General features: G+C 44.0%; 1 protein-coding gene across 1 annotated transcript; it reads right to left on the bottom strand.

Annotated features, from left to right (window-relative positions):
- Positions 1-3,398: 3,398 nt before the first annotated feature.
- Znf713 (zinc finger protein 713) lies at positions 3,399-12,794 on the bottom strand. Its single transcript, XM_076840619.2, has 4 exons — positions 12,711-12,794; positions 10,623-10,749; positions 10,256-10,348; positions 3,399-4,729 (listed from the first exon to the last, which is right to left on the bottom strand). The coding sequence occupies exons 1-4, from the start codon at positions 12,792-12,794 to the stop codon at positions 3,726-3,728; spliced, it is 1,308 nt and encodes a 435-aa protein (XP_076696734.1). The 3' UTR covers positions 3,399-3,725.
- Between the last annotated feature and the right edge of the window lie 7,331 nt (positions 12,795-20,125).

Here is a 20,125-nt window from a genome sequence, read left to right as displayed (position 1 = left end):
GGAACTAATTAAAATCAGAGCCAAAATTAATGAAACTAAGAATAAAAAAAAATACAAAGGATCTGGGGCTGGGGTAGTGGCTCAGTGGTAGAGCACTTGCCTAGCACATGTGAGGCAATGGGTTCGATCCTCAGCATCATATATAAATAAATAAATAAAATAAAGAAATATAGGTATTGTGTCCAACTATAACATACATACACACAAAGGATCAATGAAACAGAGTTGGTTCTTTGAAAAGATAAACAAGATTGATAAGCCTTTAGCCAAACTCACCAAAAAAAAAAAAAGAGAGGAGACTCAAATTAGTAAAATTAGAGATGAAAAAGGAGAAATCACCACAGACATTATAGCAGACCAGTGGATCCTTATGGGCTATTTTGAAAACTTAAACACCAATAAATTATAAAATTTAGAAGAAATGGACATATTTCTAGAAAAATATGGTCTGCCAAAACTGAAACAGAAGGACATAGAAAACCCAAACAACCAAAAAACTAGCAATTAGATAGAAGCAATAATAAAACATCTTCCAATAAAGCAAAACCCAGGATCCAATGGATTCTCAGCCAAATTCTACCAGACCATTAAAAAAGAACTAATGCTAATGCTTCTCAAATTTTTCCATGAAATAGAAAGGAATGGAGTACTTCCAAATTCATTCTATGAAACCAGTAACACACTCCTACCAAAACCAGATAAGAACACATTGAGGAAAGAAAACTACAGACCAATATTCCTGATGAACTTACATGTAAAAATATTAATAAAATATTAGCAAATTGGGTTCAACAACATAATAAGAATATTGTAACCCATGACCAAGTTGGTTTTATTCCAGAATGCAAGGATGGTTTAATATATGCAAATCAATAAATGTGATTCATAACATAAATAGAATTAAGACAAAAGTCACTTAGTCATCTAGATGGATTCAGAGAAAACCTTTGACAAAATTCAACACCCATTCATCATAAAAATACTGAAGAGACTAGGGATAGAAGGAACCTACCTAAAAATAAAGAAAAAAAACTATGTATGAAAAACCCTAAGCTAACCTCATAGTTAAATGGGGAAAAACGGAAAGCATTTCCTTTAAAATCTGAGACAAAACAAGGATGTTCACTCACCACTCCTATTTAATATAGTGCTAGAAAGTCTAGCCAGAGCACTAAGGTAAGAGAAATAAAAGGGATAAAAATAGGAAAGGAAGAAGTCAAATTACTACTGTTTGCAGATGATATGATCCTTTACTTAGAAGATCCAAAATACTCCACCAGAAGACTGTTGGAGTTAATAAACAAATTCAGCAAAGTAGCAGGTTACAAAACCAACATACAAAAATCAACAGCTTTCCTATATACCAACAGTGAATCTGTTCAGAAAGAAATCAGGAAAACAATCCCACAGTAACCTCAAAAAAGAATAAACTATCTAGGAATAAATCTTACTTAGGCGGTGAAAGACCTCTATAGTGAAAACTATAGATAACTTTGAAGAAAGAAACTGAAGAAGATTCCATGTTCATGGATAGGCATAATCAGTATTGTTAAAATGTCCATAGTCCCCCAAACAATATACAGACTCAATGGAATTCCCATCAAAATACCAATGACATTCTTCACAGAACTAGACAAAACAGTCCTAAAATTCATATGGAAGCAAAAAAGATCCCAATATAAAAAGCAACACTAAGTTAAAAAGGACAGAGCTGGAGGCATCACAATACCTGAGCTCAGGACATGCTGCAGAGCCACAGTAACCAAGCAGCATGGGACTGGTGTCTAGAAATGAACTCACACAACTACCACCCACAGACTCCTGCCAAAGGTGCCAGAGAAACATGTGGAGGAGGGGCAGCCTCTTTAAAATGGTGCTGGGAAAACTGGTTATCCACAGGCAGAAGATTGTGACTTGACCCCGATCTCTCACCTGTACAAAGATCAACTTGAGATGGATTCAAGATCTTAATGTAAGACCCTTAACTCTGAAATTACTAGAAGAAAATGCAGATACTTCAAGATGTTGTTACAGGTAAGAATTTATTTGGACAAGACCCCCCCAAAACAGAATGACAAATGGGACTATATCACACTCTGAAGCTTCTACACAGCAAAGGAAGCAGCAGAGTGGAGAGAGCACCTATGGAACAGGAGGACATAGCTGCCAACTATTGATCTGGCAAAGGATCAACATCCAGATGTATGAGGAATCAATAAGGAAATCTCTAGATAACTTAATTAAAATATGGGTGGGTGATCTGAATAGAAGCTTCTTGAAAAAAATGCAAATGACCAACAAGTGTATGAAAACTGTTCAATCCAAATGAGAACTAAAACTAAGTATCCTCTCACTCCAGTTAGACTTGCCATTATTCAAAAACCAAACAAATAGTAAATGCAGGTGAGGGTGAGGAGAACTAACTCTTCTGTAGTGTTCATGGAAATGTAAATTGGTCCAGTCCTTGCTGAGAAGAGTATGGAGATCCCTCAAAGCCAAACCTAGGCCTGCCATGTGATCTAGCCATCCCACTTCTGGGAAGATACCCAAAGGAAATGAACCAACACACTCAGAGACACCTGCACGCTATGCTTACGGCAGCACTGTTCACAACAGCCAAGGTATGGAAACAGTTTATTAGCCCATCAAGAGATGAGTGGATAGAGAAATTGTGGTGTTTATACACCTTGGAATATTCTTCAGCCATTGAGAATGAAATCCTGTCACCTGCAGCAAAATGGGAGGAACTGGAGGACATTCTGCTGAGTGAAATAGATCAGGCACAGAAAGACAAGTACCACATGTTCCCTGTCATGTGGAAGCAAAACAGTTGGCCTTATGTGGAACAGTAATCGTTAGAGGGCAGGGAGGCGTGTGCTGGGTGGGGAGGGTGGATACTGTGCAGCTGCGTTTATTGGGGCACACTGTGTGTATGCAAGAAAATATCTTGCATGAATCCCACCAATGATGCAATCAATACATGTTAGCCAGAAATAAAGCAAAAGGAAATCTGTGTTTTCCATGGTGAATTTAAAACTAGTATAACAGGATAGAAAAGCAGGTTTCTCAGTGTCCTTTAAGACTCTTCTCAAAGTGACCCCAGAATTTGTTTGAAGACAATGCAAAGATTCTGTTACTATAAAATAATAGAAAAATAACAGAACATTGTCACATCCTATTTCAATATTCATTAAACCATCAGACTTTTTGTTGATGTTTTTAATTCCAAATATTAGATATTTATTATTATAGAAATTAGAATGTCATTAGCATAGCAAACTCATGATTTTCATAAATAATATTTCCTAGGCCAAACTAAACATCCTATACCCTTTTAAAAATATTATGATCAGATATAGCAAAAGCGTTAAAGGAGATACAAAATGACCAAGGCCATCTTGAGGGACATTACTTTCATGTTTATTTGGTTTGATGATGTATACTATAGCATGCCTTGGTTAACAGGTTTTGTAGCATAGAACTTAGAGGTGAATGATGATAGCTTATTGCTTATAATACTTCTGCTTATTTTTTAAAAACATGTTAAATTAGACTTGGAACATGACTCAAGTTTTCTATAAAATAATCCATTATCCTTCTTCGGAATGTAATAGGCTACCAGTTTAAGGTGCACGTTTTATTTGGTTTTTATGCATTAAAGGTTTATTTATAAGCTTTTTATCCACTGTGAATAATTTGAGTCACTGGATCATTCCCCAGCACAATCACATGCTGCAGAGTGACACATGGTGGCGGAAGGCCCGCCCACACTTGCACTCCGGCACCTTCCCACGGGTGTGGGTTTTCCTGTGCTGGTTCAGGTGTGCGCTCTGGCTGAAGGCTTTCCCACACTCAGGACATTTGTAAGGCCGCTCTCCAGTATGGGTCCTCTCGTGCTGGTTGAGATGGGTCCTCTGGCTGAAGGTTTTCCCGCAGAAGCTGCACTGATAAGGTTTCTCTCCCGTGTGAAGTCTATGGTGCTCCGTGAGAGATGTGATGCGGCTGAAGGCCTTGCCGCACTGATTGCACTTATAGGGTTTCTCTCCGGTGTGGATCCTCAGATGCTGGGTGAAGGAGGAATGCTGGCGGAAGGCTTTCCCACACTCATGGCAAGTAAAAGGCTTTTCCCCCGTGTGAATTCTCTGATGTTGAATGAGGTGTATTCTCTGGCTGAATCTCTTCCCACAGTCATCACACTTGTAGGGCTTCTCTCCTGTCAACACTGGCTGAGGCTGGCCGAGAGGCAAGCTGTGGCTGAAGGCCTTTCCATGTTCCCAGGGGTTCTCTATGGCACGTGCATTACTAGGAAGAAGAATATGTTGACCAAAGGTTCTTCCACACTCGTTAAATTCACAGGGGTTCTCTCTCACAGGGTTTCCCTGATAGCAGATCAAGTCTGAGCCATGTCTGAGGCTATTTCCTTGTGCGCCATAATAAAGGGGTATTTGAAGAGAAGGATTTCTCTGACCATAATTGTCCTCTGATCTCCTACATTCGCTGTTTCCCTCCTGTGTGAGCTTTTGGTGGATGAGAGATATTGGTCCCAAATATCTCTGCTGGTTTTCTTGGTTCAATTCTAAGTGATAATCAAAATCCCAGAGTCCTCCTAAGATGGAGTACCAGAAACTGTCTCTTGTTAGTCTTTGCATGATCATGTCCTGGGTTTGGTTTTCATCAGAAATACTCTGGTTTAGAGCTGACTTTTTTACTTCAGGTATGTTCTCTACATCTAAAAGAAATTCAGAACATATAAATTCTTCCCAATATTCTTTATGCTTTGAAAAACAACTTGTTGTGTGAAGAACTGCCAAATGAAACAAGGCCATGTCACACAGGAAAGGCGATGGAGGGTGGGCAGGGAGCAGCGAGAGGGGATTTGAAACCTGGTGTGGCCATGACAGCAGGTCTCCCAGGAGCACCCAGGGTGAAAGGAGTCTCTTGCTAGAGACACTCGGGAAGCTCTGCTCAGAGGGGAGAGGACAATGGCTTCCTGGAGAAGGCAGGCCCAGGCCAGGCCCTGGCAACCTGGTCTGTGGGTTTTCCTACTGTAAGGCCAGAAGCCTGCTGGGGAAGTATCTTCCCATTTTTCATCTTTTGTTTAAGCTGGTAAAAGTAATGGCTGTCTATAGTGTACCAAGCGTACAAAAAGTACATTTGCCTCTGTTTGAATAATATGGAAATGCATTAGGAAAGAGTCCCACCTGTAAAATAACCATAGCTGACACTTTGGAGCCTGTCTTGCCTGATTTTTTTTCTTGTTGTTCACATAGATATTCACGAAAACCACAGTTTGATCAAGTACGACTGGTGGATTATGATAAAAATAAGATTCCATTCTGTTTTCCCACCACTGCTTTGAATTCTATCCAGCAGGTGTCCTCCCATCTCTCCAGAGGCCTGAGGCTCTCCTGATACTTAGGTCATAGCTACTCCTACTGCTACACCAGGTCAGAGTCATTCAGTCATTCCATGTCCTGTGGGGTGAAGTCTCTTCCTGTCCCTCTTGCTGGCCTCCTACTGATCCCTGCTCTGCTCCCTTCCCCTGCCTCCTCATGCCTCTGCTCAAGTCTCCCAGTAACTGCTTTCCTCCTCCCTCATCGACTAACCCAGCTAATTCTTGTCACAGGAGGCAAGAGAGGTGTTTTGGGGACGAGTTTAGGGGGTGAGGTTTTGAAGGGCTAAATAGCTCCACTTTTAAACTTGGCAGATGGTTAAAGTTTGGGGAACTTTCACCACTCTCGAGCAGTTCTTAGAGTACTCTCTCCTTCTCTCCTGTCATTTCCATTACCTATTTTGGGCAAGAATCCTACTTGACCACAGCCAAGGCTACACTGGCTCCCATAAGAAACACCCTGTCCAAAGAAGTGTGGTAGCACAAACTCCCCCCACTGCTGGCTGACCACACATTATAGTCAGCTGCCCAGGGCCCTGGATGTCCTGGGTAAGCATGCTTTGGCTTTCTCAAACTTGTACTTTACTATTGGTCTTATGACCACAGGGAACACACATCACAGCTGCCTGAATGCGCCCTCCACATGGGTGGTTGTATCATTATTGTCCCAACTGGGACTCTTGTCAGTAAAAGCAATACCACCAACAATGAGAATACTGGGGGGGGGGGGGGTTCTATAACTATAACTTGACTCTCCCCCTCACTCTCCTCCCTCTATCCCTTCCTTCAAAAGAGCGCTAGGGCCTCCAAGCAGGGTTCTCTCCTAAGAAGCTTCTCTACCAATCTCAAGGGTCTCTCAGATCTCTTCCTACCCTTGATCTAGTGGGCTTTTTTCTATCTGCAGGATGCAGGGGAGTTCCCACACGTACCCTGGTGTGCAGATATCTTCTATCAGCTCTCAAGGAGGACAGTTCTTCTAATGCACATTTGTGTGTTAAAGTATATGGATGTAATTATACATAATTTTTACTAATTTTGAAACCCAAACAGAATGATAGTATTACATATTGCCTATGTAACTTTGTTTTTCACTGAATAATATTCTGAGTATAGATCAACCTCATTCTTTTTAAAGGTTATACCCTATTTTTTAAAAGCTATTCTCCCTAAGTTTTAGGTTTCATTTTGTTGTTGTTGCTGGGATTGAACCCAGGGCCTCATAGATGCTAGGCATGCACTGGGCTATATCCCAGCTTTTTAAAATTTTTTATTTTGAGATAGGATCTTGCTAACTTGCCCAGGCTGGCCTTAATCTTGTGAACCTCCTGCCTCAGCCTCCTGGTAGCTGGGACTACAGGTATGTACCTCTGTGTGGTTATTTTCACCAAGCCAGCTCAGCTTGAGATGGGCAGAGGGGAATGCTGCTCTCTTCTCCTTCCTAGTCTCAGGCCAAGGTTCACAAAGAGGATTCTGCAACAACCATCCAGCTCATGGGCTCTGTATTAGCAGACAGCGCATCTGAGTACTCCAGCCCTGGCTGCCTCTCAGTCTCAAGCAACCACCTGGCCACATCCTTCCTCTGCTCCAGCTGACAATTCTTTGCATGACTTGCCTTCTGTATCCCTCAACTTTTCAGGCCCTGCTCCCTCCAGTCTTACTCCACTACAAAACTCTTTGCTGACCAAGTCTCCTCCTAATCGGCCAGGAGGAGTGTCCTCTGCCATTCTGTGGATCTCCCTGCACTGCGTGTGTCCCTTCCCATCACCTCCCAGCTGGCATTCATATTCCCAGCGGAGCAGGTATATTGGGAGTGATTAGTGGGAACTAAGAAGAAGAAAGAGGAGTAGAGAGAGGAGAGGAAAGGGTCTGAGAAGACAGGAGGGCTGGGGGAAGGAGAAAAAGAGAGGAGAGAGCCCAGGCTTCTGATTCCTGGGCTAGACTACATATTTATCTTTATGGAACCACCCAGAAAGTTAAGGAAGGGAAAAGAGGACAGGGGAGGGGAGGCCAGGGGAGGAAAGGGAGGCCAAGAGCAAAGACAGGAAGAGAAAACATACAGATCACCTGCAACCTTTTGGGAGGTATGGGGCATGGAGCCCAGGCCTATGCATACTGGGAAAGAGCACCCACATGGAGCTGGAGCTTTCTTCCTGGATTGTATGCTAGCCTTCTGGAGAGAAGCCTTATTTTGAGACAGGATCCAGCTAAATTGCCTTGGCTGACTGAGTTAGTGATCCTGCCTCAGCCTCCCCCGTAAGGAATCTCCTGTTCAGTGCCCCCTTTTCCTATCGGTGGTCTTGGCCTCATCTACCTCTCCCTGCTTCCAACCTCATCTAGACCTCCGTTTCTTTGACTCTTCTGTGTGTCTAGTTTTCAGTCCTCTTTAGACCTCCTTCACTTCCTGGACTTTGACAAATCACTGATTCTTGATCAGTTTTCCTACTTTAGTCTCACTGAATCCTTAGGCCCTCCATCTCCGCACTGCAAACCCTGCCTGGTGTTAACGATGAGAAATAGCACATCTGTCATACCAAAAGCCACAGACGCATGGGGCAGAATCTCAATGGGCCTTCAGAGCTGTGGAGATTCCTCTTTCCATCTTTGGCCAGCTTCAACTAGCCTTAGTAAGCTCTCCCAAGTTCCCATTTTGTACCTGCTTTTCTAGTTCCTTGATGCTCAGCAGAAGACCTTGCTATCTGATTTGCCAAGAAAACAGAAGTGTCCATACAGGAGCTCCCCAAGCCTCCTACCAGCAAACTTACTACACACACACACACACACACACACACACACACTGCCCACACCACACCTTCCCTCCAATACACTCTCTTCTGGAACCCTGCCCCAGCTCACGTCTATGCTTACCTACCCTTCTGCAGACTTCTCCTGTTGGTGATATGGATAAGCTGAAATCATTCCTGCTTCTCCTTATTCTGGGGGAATCTCTGCATTTTCTCCTGTCCTGCCTTCACTTCTCATTACCCACTGTACGAACACCAGCACAGCTGTCTTTTCTAACCATGGACAGACTCCTCCCAATCACCTGTCACTTTTCTCACTAATTCAATCACAACATCCTTGTTGCTGAATCCCTGGCTGTTTTCCAGGTCTCCTCTCGGCTAAGAATAGATTTTGGATAAACTGGTGCTGGCCAATGTCCATAATAAGGAGGCATGGCAAGCAGCATCCAGGGGACAGGCCAGCATTTGGTCACACAGCTAGGTCATCCTCTCAGTCCCGAGCAACAGAAGGGCTTCACCACACCTTCATGAGGACAGATGGCTATGTCCCACAGGACAAGGAAGAACTAGCAAGTGGTTTCCCTGGAAGAGACTGCAAGGCTGCATGCCCCTGGAGGGACATGAAAAGGAACCAGCTGTTTGAGAGGACCTGAGAGCCCTGGGCATCCATGTGTAGTTGCATAATGAAGTTGGGAAGTTGTTCTATGGTTAGCAATTGATTTTTCTAGTTGGAGGCTTGTGGGTAGGGACACAAGAGGGGACAGCATGGGTCCTACAGGTGTAGCATATGCAATTTGGGGAAGGATCAGCTCTGCTCTCTTCAGTAGGCCCTGCCTTGGCAATTCACCTGCAAAGGGAGTTTTTACAATCTCTTCCTTCAGTGTCCTGCTCCCCAGGTTCAGAGGTGTGAAGGGCTGTAAAAATATGCCACTGCGATTGTCAGGTTCTTCACCGCACATCCTAATCAGCAGACTCTGCTCACTGAGGGGCCGAAGTCGGGGGTGAGCTTATTACTAACATAACCTAGAGACACGCCAAAGTCAACTCAAGAAAAGTAGAAGTGTGAATGGCAGAAAACCATGTGCACACAGTGAAACCAGGTGTCAGGGCACAGAATCAGTGAACTAGACAGGAAGTGGTGGGTGAGCCAGCTCCAGCAACCAGAAAGAACATGCCCACCTCAGCAGGCATTTGTTGAAGCAAGCAGGCAGAACACTGCTGGTGTGTTCCCGAAATAGGAGCTCTTAATATTCCCTGGTCAAGAAAGCCCATATTTAAGAGGCTCAAAGAGGAGGGGAGAAAGTGAACAGACCTGGGTTTTAAAATCTTCAATTAAGTGATAGCATGACATTAATAAGCAAAAATGCAATCTAAAATCTGGAAGGAGCATGTGTGTGAAATGTGGGCTGGAAATGCAGGAGTGGGAAAATAACATGGCAGGGTGACTGAAAAGCAGAACACCTGGTGCCTTCACCAGCAGGAGGAGGAGGAGAAGGCGGGAGAGGAAGGAGGGCAGAGGCACAACAGCGACTAGAGGAGCCAGGGAGTGTCAAGAAGGCAGGCCAACACAATCAGACCAGCAGGACATGGGCGGCTTTTCAGCCACTGGATTTGATGGGAAAGAAGTCAGTAATAATAGTCTCCACGAAAACCATTTCAGCAGCACAGGTAGAATAGGGTTGTATCACACAGGCGTGCAGGCTGAAGGCTTAACTAAATTTAAAGAGTTTGATAATAAAAGGAAAAAGGAAAAAGAAAAAGTAGGCAAAAATATAGCATTTTTGATATGGAGAAGAAGGATTTAAAGAATACTGAGAGGACATCTGAATAAGAAATGCAGTGAAAATGTGGAGATCTGTAGCATTAAGGTACTTATGGGAGTTCAAACTAAGACTTGCAAAATAACTTTTGTATTCCATATTTTTAAATAGTAAGTATATATTTTGTTGAATTAAAAAAAACAGCCATTTCCACTTTGGAAATAAAATATGAACTGAATTTTTTTCAAAGGCCTCAGTAGTCTTTAAATCCTGGGGGAGAGCGGAGCATACCCCAATGAACATTCATTTCAGAAGTGATGATTTCCCCGTAGGGTATAAGATGCCCACTGCTCACTTCTCACCTGGAGGGGTTTCCAGGGGGCCATCTCTTTCTGTTAACCGCAGCTCCTCTTGCTCTAACTGAGTGATCACCTCTGGCTTATAAAGCTGATGCCCTATACATGGAAAAAAGGGTATCTTAGGAGTTCATGCTGGGAGCAAAAACAGGTCCATCTCTAGGGGTTCTGGGCTTGGAGAAGGGAGGCTTCAGGGGCATCAAGATGAACTCCTCCTCTCACACTCACAGAGAGGGACAGAAAATGAAAGCCCCTCAGCCAGGTCAGATCGGCACCCTCGCTGTGGCCTAGCCTGCCTTTACAGAGGCTCTGCTGACTGTTGCCACTGAGAAAGGAAACTCAGTTTCCAGCGTTAGGGAGATGCCACCTTTACCCAGAGCCACCAGGTTCCTGTAGTTCTCCAGCATCACGTCCCTGTAGAGGTTCTTCTGAGCAGGGTACAGCCGCTCCCACTCCTCTCTGGTGAAGTTCACGGCCACGTCCTGGAACGTTAGCAATTCCTGAAACACCAAGCACACCCCCACTCAGGCAGAAGCGCCCTTCAGAGGCCTTCAGAGGAAGGATGAAAACAGCACAGGGAAGACAAGCATGCCTGAGCATTCTTCTGAGAGTCTTTGGACTGAGCAATGCAGGTTGAACCTTTCCAGACCACAAATGCCTGTCTTTCTGTCACCTTTCAAGACCTGAAAATGTACATGAGTTGGGTGCTGGTGTTACAGGTCTGTGATCGCAGCTACCTGGGAGGCTGAGGCAGGAAGGTTTTGAGTTGGAGGACAGCCCAGGCCACACAGTAAGACCTCATTTCAAAAAAAAAAAAAAAAAAAACAACACAAAAATGCATGACATATTCTTTGCTTTTAAGCATTTGTAATTTGTTGCAGGCTAAAGATTCTCATCTCGTCCACACAGTCAAAAGACTATACGAGAAATTGATTTCAGAAATGAAAGAATTGAAGATGTTTTGAAACTGAAATTAGGTATCATGTAGATTGAAATCCTTAATAGATTGTGTAAATCCTTAATAGATTGTTATGAACTGGACAGGAGAGAAGATACTTGGTATGTTTAAACAAAAAAAAAAAAAAAAGCAACAAAGGCAGATAAAAGGGTAGTAGAAGTCACGGATCCAAGTTGGGGTTAGCAAAAGAAATGGACTCATTTCAGGCAGGGATTTAAAATACAAAGGGCGACCTCCAAATACCTCCAGCACCAATGTTTTGTAAGCCATCTTTTGCCAGACACTGGTAACCCCCTCCTAATACAGAGATCTATCCCTCCTTCCACCCGCAATGCTCCCCACTTTAGGGTACAAACAAATGCATCTCCCACAAGTTAGTTATATGACTGGGATTTTATTTAATTTTCATGTCTTGATGATTCATCTTTCTAAAATATATTTCAATTCAATGACTTACTGAGGCTAGAAGTAATCAAACAATTCATCCAAGGACATACATAGGCAGATTGCAACAGGGGTCCTCCTTAGCTCCTGCTCCAGAGCTTGTGCTCCCGACACACCACACAGATGCCTTCTTTCCTTCTGGGTGCTTCCCTTGCCAGCCTTTCTCTGAGGCAGCACCAGAAGCTGTGTCTACAAGGGACCCAGGCCTACACTCTGTATTTTTATTTTTTGGTCTTGGAGTTTGGGCCCAGAGCCTCTGGTGTGCTGAGCTCCACTGTGGCTGTTGGCGTCAGTACCCTGCCTCTAGCTTTTCCTCTTTTTCACACCTTCTACTGGCAACCCTACATCTGGTGAGCCAGTTCTTCTTTCTTCCAAATCCTTAATGAATTTTATCTTTGGGTAGATAATATATTATTATGGCATAGCAATAAAAATATAAAAAAATACATAATAAAGCAGGATCTTTTTCAGATTTCTCCCTCTTTGGCTAGCTTCTACTTCCCAATAGATCAAAACTGTTCTTAATTTTCAATGTATCTTTCCAGAATTTTTCTTTAAGCAAATGTGAATATAGATTATTACCAGTTTTTTTTTTTTTTTTTTACTTCTAAAGTAACATATTTTATACACTATTTTAAATTTAATAATGGACTCGGAAATCTTTCCCTCTCAGACCTAACAGGACACAGCTTCCTCATTATTTTTTTTAAAGTGTTGTTTCATTTTTGAACAACACATAAAAGCTGACTGCACAGGGAACAGTGGTTACTAGAGGCGGAGAGGGGAGGGGCAGATGGGAGGACTGGGTCATGAGTGCTGTCACAGTAAATGGGAGGAAGGAATTCTGGTGTTCCACTGGACCATGGGATGGATACGGTTAACACTGTACATTTCAAAACAGAGGTAAAGACTTTATGGTGCTGGGCACTGACTCCGGACATGTGCATGCTAGGCCAGTGCTCTACCACTGCAGCCCAGAAGAGAATGTTCCAGCCACAGAGAAAGGAATGATCAACGAGAACCATAACATCATTTGAGAGGAGAGGAAATGGGACTTACCTGGGACCTGACTGTCTGTGATCCACAGTTCACTTCCTCCTCCCCACACCCCTCTTGGGAAAGCACAGCCTTCAGAGAGGGCATCACTGGGAAAATAGTAGAATCACCCTGTTAATATATAATACTGGGGATAAATTTAAACCTTGGGGCCTTTGTGTTGGGATGGCAGACAGCTCATAGAGAGGACCTCAACAACAGCTGGACCCTGGTATCCCTGCTCCTCCATGACCCTGGGGAACTCGACACAGGACTTCCTTCCTCTGGCATACAGCCACTGGGAAGGAGGGAAAGGATGGAGGCTGGCACTCTTGTGTGGCAGGTGGGGAGCTCAGTGGTTCTGGACCCCAACTACACACTTGGAGACATTTAACAGGATGCCAGTGCCCAGCTCCTGCTCTCACAGATCCAGAAACCCACTGGTATGCAGGAGGCCTGGGCAGCAGTTTTTTAAAAATCTTATTTGTTTATTGATGCAGTATAATTATACAAATTAGTGGGGTTTATTATGTCATATTTGTGCATGTGTATAACATAACTTGATCAGTCTCATTCCCTAGTACCTTTCCTTTTCCTCTCCTCTGTATGTACCCTTTTCCCCACATCCTTGCCAGCAATTAGTGTTATTTGCATCCTTGACGATAGGCAACAGCACTCAAAATTCTGACAGTGCCAAGTGATTCTAACTGTGGATGTAAAATAGATGAGGTGATACAGAAAACACACATTAAGGACCTGTCTTATCTTGATCTCCCCAAGGGTTAAATTCAGCCCAAACTACAGAGACCTGCTCCTCTGCTCTCAGGAGGCCTCTGAGTACACAAGGGAGGTTGTACTCTCCTTCCTTCAGGTATCTGTGTTCCATTCTCACCAGAGCTACTACTGCACCTATTTGCAGCTCCTGGGTGATGACTCTTCTGGAACAGCCTCTCCAGTCAGGAGATGCACCAGTGCCAGCAGTTTCAGTATCCTAGCCTGTCCTTAAAAGTGACTTTAGGGACATTATGTATGAGTAACGCCACTCTGAGGTGGTTGAGAATCAGGAGCCAATGATTTTTGATTCTTAGCAACACCCACCCTTGGGATCTTGCCTTGTTCATGCAGAGCTGAGATGCAGGGGCTCCTGAAGGTAGTTATTACTCAACCATATGTGGGGATTTTGCTATGATACTCATATCTGTCCCTTGGTAGGATCTTGTGAGATACAGTTGCAGGTCAAGCACCTATAACACCCATCAGAGTCACAGAAGAAACTCAGAAGTCTTAGCTAAGGACGTAAGGAGTCTGAAAAGAGAAGTGCAAACTATTCATTCATAAAGACAGAGCACAGCTAGGTGTGGCAATCTTTAAGAATCAGAAGCACACTCAGAATTTCTGATTTGCACATTACAAAAAGCAGGGAAGAACAGATGATCCGACTCTTAAGATATTCAGCTTGAGTCCTACCTTTGCCTCTTCCTTGTCCTGCTCTTTCACAAAGAGCAGTTTCTTCCCCTTAAGAGGGAAAAACAGGCATTACAGCCACAGAGTGAAATGCACTCATTTGCTACTAATTATGAAGAAAACAGTTTTTTTTTTTTAAAGGGAGAAAAATGCAATTCTAGTAGAATGGCTCTATTAGATAAGGTAGCCATTCACTGTCTGGGACAGGGGGGTGTTAAGATTAACATTTCACAAAACACTTTAGGGGCTAGATTCAAATTTCACAGCTCTAAAAAAATCCCACTGTCAGAAAAGCCAGAGAGAACTTAATAAAAATACCCTTAAGTTTCAGACCCAGTCACCTCAAAGCCACGCATCTCATACCAAAAAACCCCAATAACTGTTAGGCAGAACAGGATTTCTCCTTTATATATAAGAAAAGGACTCCTGAGATTACTGAGGAAATGCTGGCTTCAACAAAGTTAAATAAGTTTTTTTTTTTTTTTTTCCTACAAATCTTGATAGGAAGATTTAATGTCCATTGTGAACCCCATATAAAACCTCATATGTTTAGTTTGAAAATATTTTTATGCCATCTACTCATTTTTCAAGTCTCAGATTAAATCAGGAAAGATTCTGATATCACAGATCAGGTGAGATCCCTCAATGACCAATTTTTCAAGTGGCAGTTTTTATTACTGTAATTATCCATTCAGCAAGCCATCTTCAAACATCTTCATCAAGTCAGGAATCCTGTCTGATTTTTTACCCTTCTATTTTCAATGCCCAGGGCCCAGCAGTTAGGGACTAAATAAATATTTAATAAATGAGTAAATAAAAGGTTTCTAGTGTTTACTTTTCTATTAAAATATTTAAATTTACACTAATTTTAAAATTATAGAAAAGTTGCAAAAGAAGTACATGCTTAATTCCTGTATGCCATTCACCCTGCTTACCGAATGTTAATATTTCATATAACCATGGTACAATTATCAAAACCAGGACATGAACATGGGTGCGATTAACCCAAATTAGTCACATCTTGTGATTTTTCAGTAACATTCTTTCTCTGATATAGGATCCTAAATTGCATTTAGCTCTTTTTCCTTAGTCTCTTCCAATCTGTAAGTTTTCCAGGCTTCCTATCTTCCATGGGCCTGGCATGCTTTTTTTCTTTTCTAAGATTTAAAAGTACACATAACATATTTAGTGTATAGAGCAAAGGTGGAAAGGTACAAATCTTCTATCGGAACTTGGGGCCTGAGCAGTCATCCCCGTTCGGGAACAGCCTTTGGAGTCATCCCTATCAATGCCATTCTGATGGTGGGAGAAGGTGAAGACCTGTCATACAGTAGTTACAGTGACAGGGAACTGTGCAGCAAGGCACTTAAGGCCATGGTAACAAGAGTGGCAGAGCACGAGAGAGTAGTCTTTAGAGTGACATCATGTAGTCTAGTAAATGCTTCAGTTCCACTAGTACATTTACCGACGATTTAAGGAGTGTTTTTGGACATCCAGTTTCATTATGCTTTATATCAGACTATTCTCAAGCATGCAATATAATAGATTCCAGCAAAACAACGTTCGGCGGCATCAGTTTCCCCTTCTTTCTCAGGTACTGACATCAGCTGTCATCTCAGTCCAAGCAGAAAAGCGGCGCGTGGCGTAACTGGACTGCCCTTCAGACCGCGGGGCTGCGCGGGGAGCATCGCAGACCCGCTGTGTGATAAAGGCCAACCCACCGCGTCGAGAACCTGGGAGCGGCCGGCGAAGAGACGCTGGGGCTCGGGGAGCTGCTCGCGGGCTCCTCGCCCCGGGCGCGGCGCACACAGCGGTGGGCGGCCCTGCCCTGGGACGGCCCAGGCCGCCTCTCCCGGGCGCACTCACCGGCTCCGCGGACTGAGGCCCTCGCGCTGCCCCGACGCCGCAGCCTGCACCGGGAGCCGAAGGGAGCCGCCGGCCCAGGCGGAGCAAGCGCTGGCGATCAGCCCACCGCGATCTGCGCAATGGCGACGCGGGCTCGGGGGGCGCATGCGCGGCGCCCCCCTTAGGGAGTGGCGACTGGGACTGCAGCCCACCAAGCCGGCCCTCTTTTCGCAGCCCTCCAGCCTCTGGACCTCCGATACAGTCCGCCGCGGGCGCTAGCCCAAGTGCAGGTGGAGGCCCCGCGGGCTGCCAACCACACGGAGGCCGCCCCAGGTGCAGGTGGAGACACACCGCACCCGGCCAATCACACGGAGGCCGCCTGAGGGCCCGCTGGAGGGCCCGGCAGCCTGTCAATCACTTGGGGGCCTTCTGAGGTGCAGACTAAGTCCCCACACCCCGCATCCCGCCAATCACGCGGAGGCCGGTCAAGGGGCAGATAGAAGCCCCCCGCCCCACTGCACCCTGCCAATCACACCGAGGTTCCAATGTGCACAAATCGCTTTCTGCTCCCTATTTTACTTTGGCGAACCTCAAAATATAGTAATTGAACCGTTACAGGTCTGCTGTTGAGAAGAGTGGGGCTCTTTACAAGGGGATGACATTTTGCTTAACCCAGGCTCAAGTTAGTGTTCTTTATCACCAAAAAACGATTACCTATTTATGCTAGTTATAATGACATTTTACATATTTCATTTTTTAGAACTTCATCAGGTAGCCAAGTGCTGTCAAACATGGGTATCATCCCAGAGCGTATAATTTAACTTGAGCATATGTATAGCTCCATTGCGTTTATAGAATTCCATGATTCTCTCTCTTTTTTAAAATATTTATTTTTTAGTTGTACACAATACCTTTATTTTATTTACTTATTTTCATGTGGTGCTGAGGATTGAACCCAGGGCCTTACACGTGCTAGGCAAGCACTCTACCGCTGAACCACAACTTCAGCCCCTCCATGATTCTCTTGATACTGCCTTTTAGCGTTTCACTATGTGGCAGATTAATCACGTGGAGTGGAAGGATAGGTGAAAGCTCCTTGACGGCAATAGTTAAATGGATTTTGAAATATGGAAATTTCCTTTGCAGTGGCACGGAGGTCCGAAAATGCCACCACAACTATAGTTTGAGCTTGGAAAATACAGCCACTGCTAGTTCTGCCTGGAGATGAGGGTCTCACTTTCTGTTTTTGCTCATGACAGCACTGGGAATGCATAAAGCAGTCTGATACTGTGATTCAGTCAGTGATCCTTGAGGTAACTTTATTGTAGCATAAGCTGTATGATACAAATTGTTGCTTTTGACCCTGCAGCTTAAAGGCTCAGGCCTTTCGCACCCAAAGTGGACGCTAATTGCCTGTTTCAAGTTTGGGACTAAAAGGCTCAGGGGTCACTCTGGGCTGACTGGGCTGTGCAAAATAACCACACAAGAGACACAAATACCCTTTTCTTTCGGGTCGCTGTGAAGGCTCCTCTGACCTTAAGGGTCCATAGGAGAGAGAGAGAGAGAGAAAAAGAGAGAGAGAGAGAGAGAGAGAGAGAGAGAGAGAGAGCCCGAGCACTGGCTGACCCCTTTTAAGGAGGAGAAGCTATTCAAATGAGGCAAGGGGTCAGGTTTCAGGGGGCTGAGTCTATCTTCATGATGTCCACTGTCAACAGGTTGATTGACATCTAGGTAGGCCACACCCAAGGGCACAGTAAGAGAAGGGGACACACACACAAGGCACTTCCATGGAAGATTCTACCCTAAACAGGGCAAGGGGTTATATTACAAAGGAACAGATGAGCATAGCTTTACCCATGGGGCTGTAGGAAGCCATATCCAGGCACAAAGACTCAACTCTGGAAGAGCAGGACAGTCTAGTAGCATGGGTGCCTGACCGCCACATTGCCCAGCCTGGGAGTTAACTCAGTCAGTGTGAGGTTGGTCTCCCACAACAAATGCTGTTTTGTCTTGTAATTTTAAATTGAATTCATTAAGAAACAGTATCAACCCCAGCACAGGTTGGGAAATGGTAGGTGGGGTGGTGGTGTAAGAAAGCAGAAGGAAAGAAATAGTATCATGTCATGGACAAGTGATTTCTGAAGCCAATCAGATCAAGCCAATCAGACGTTTGTCATTTCTTTGTGGGGAAAACTTTGAAAATCCTTTCTCCTCAATTTCTGAAACACACAGCACATTATTATCTAGTTACTCAGGGTGCAAGAGTTCACCAGAACTTCCTGCTCCCAAGTGCAGCTCCATGGTATGGATCAACTTCCCCACCCCTCCCCAGGCTCTGCTTTCTCTGGCCTCTGGGGACCACCATTCTTTTTCTGGTTTTGGGGATGAACTCCGGGTCCCAGATATGCCAGGCCAGCAACTTACAACTGAGTCATCACATTTTTAAAAAAGTTATATTATTTATTTATTCTAATTTGTTATACATGATGGCAGAATGCAGCTCATTTCATATTACACAGATAGAGCACAGTTTTTGAGATCACATTTTTTTAGATTCCATATATGAATGAAATTTTCAGATTTATTTCACTTAATGTAATGTCCTCCAGTTCCCTCCATGTTGTCATCATGAATGACAGAACTTCTTTCTTTCTTTCTTTTTGTGTGTGTGGCTGAATAGCATTCCACTGCATATATGTACCACATTTTCTTTATCCATTCATTAACTGATGGACACTTAGAGTGTACCCCTTTCTTGGCTATTGTGAAAATATTGCTTCAATGAATACCTGAGAGCAGCTGTCTCTTGGATACACTGATTTTGTTTCCTTTGGCTGTGCACCCAGCAGTGAGATTGCTGAGTCATATGGCAGTTCTATTTTTATTTATTTATTTATTTATCTTGGGATTTTTTTTTTTAAACTGGAGCATATTAATTACACAGAATAGTAGGTTCAATTGTGGCATATTCATACATGCATGTAGCATTATAGGATCAGATTCACTCCTCAGTGGCTCTCTGGCCCTCCCCTCCCCCATCTGGTCTTCTTCCTCTAACATAGTGATCTCTTTTCTACTTTCCCGATGTCCTTTTTCTTGAGTGCCTTTGCTCTCAAGATGTGCAGGAGCATGAGAAACTCATTGAGAACTGTCTTCCATGGGCTGTCAGTCTTAGCTGGGACTGTTGGCCTCTGCCTGTGGCTGAGCTTCTTCATGGAATGGCTGTTAGGTTCCCTAAATGGAGAGCCAGGGAGATGCCACATGACCTTTTGGGATACAGCTGCAGACATCAAGCAGTATCATTTTTGCAGCCTCCTCAGAAATGGGAATTCTTTGATATAGCCACAAAAGTCTGAGTTTAAGGGAAAGAGTAGCTTTCATTGCTTTGATGATAAATTTGCAATGTTCTAGAAGAGCCCCTGGGACCAGAAAGGTATCTGGCATATTTTTGGAGAACACCATTTGTCACAACCCCCAAACTACTGGATAACTGAAAACTCTTCAATGTGTCCATCAGGTGCTCAGAAAGGAGAGAAGGCCTTGACATGGCTGCAAGACTCAGAAACCCCAGAATCTGCCATTGGCAGTGATTTGATGAACCTGGATGACATCACATCAGGTCAGATTAGCCAGGTACAGGAAGACAAGTGCACCATTCTCTCTGATCCATGGTCCAGCTATAGAAGTCCAGTTGAAAATAGAATTGTGAATACCAGGGACTGGGAAGGGTACAAGGGGGAGGGAGGGGAGGGGGTGATTGGGTTTGACCAGTGACTGCTTTGTGCATGTTTTGGAATATTACACTGAACCACACGAACCTATACAATTCAACATGTTAATGAAAAAGGAAAGAAGCCCTTAACAGCTGCACCAAAAAGTGATTAGAACTGTCATGTTCTTCACTACTTAAAACACTCAGGGTCACCCCAGGGGAACTGGGCTGCGCCAAATAACTACACAAGATACAGAGGTACCTTTTTCTTTGGGGTCCTGTGACAGCTCCTCTGATCTTAAGGGTCCACAGAAAGAGAGCGAGTGTATGCTGAACCCTATTATTGGGGAGAAGCCATTTAAATGAGGCAAGGGGTCAGGTTTAGGGGGTTGAGTCTAGCTTTGTGATGTCTGCAGTC

Source organism: Callospermophilus lateralis, chromosome 19, assembly GCF_048772815.1.
Source record: "Callospermophilus lateralis isolate mCalLat2 chromosome 19, mCalLat2.hap1, whole genome shotgun sequence".
NCBI lineage: Eukaryota > Metazoa > Chordata > Mammalia > Rodentia > Sciuridae > Callospermophilus > Callospermophilus lateralis.
The sequence above is the reverse complement of the archived record's forward strand: the minus strand, read 5'-3'. Positions and strand labels throughout refer to the sequence as shown.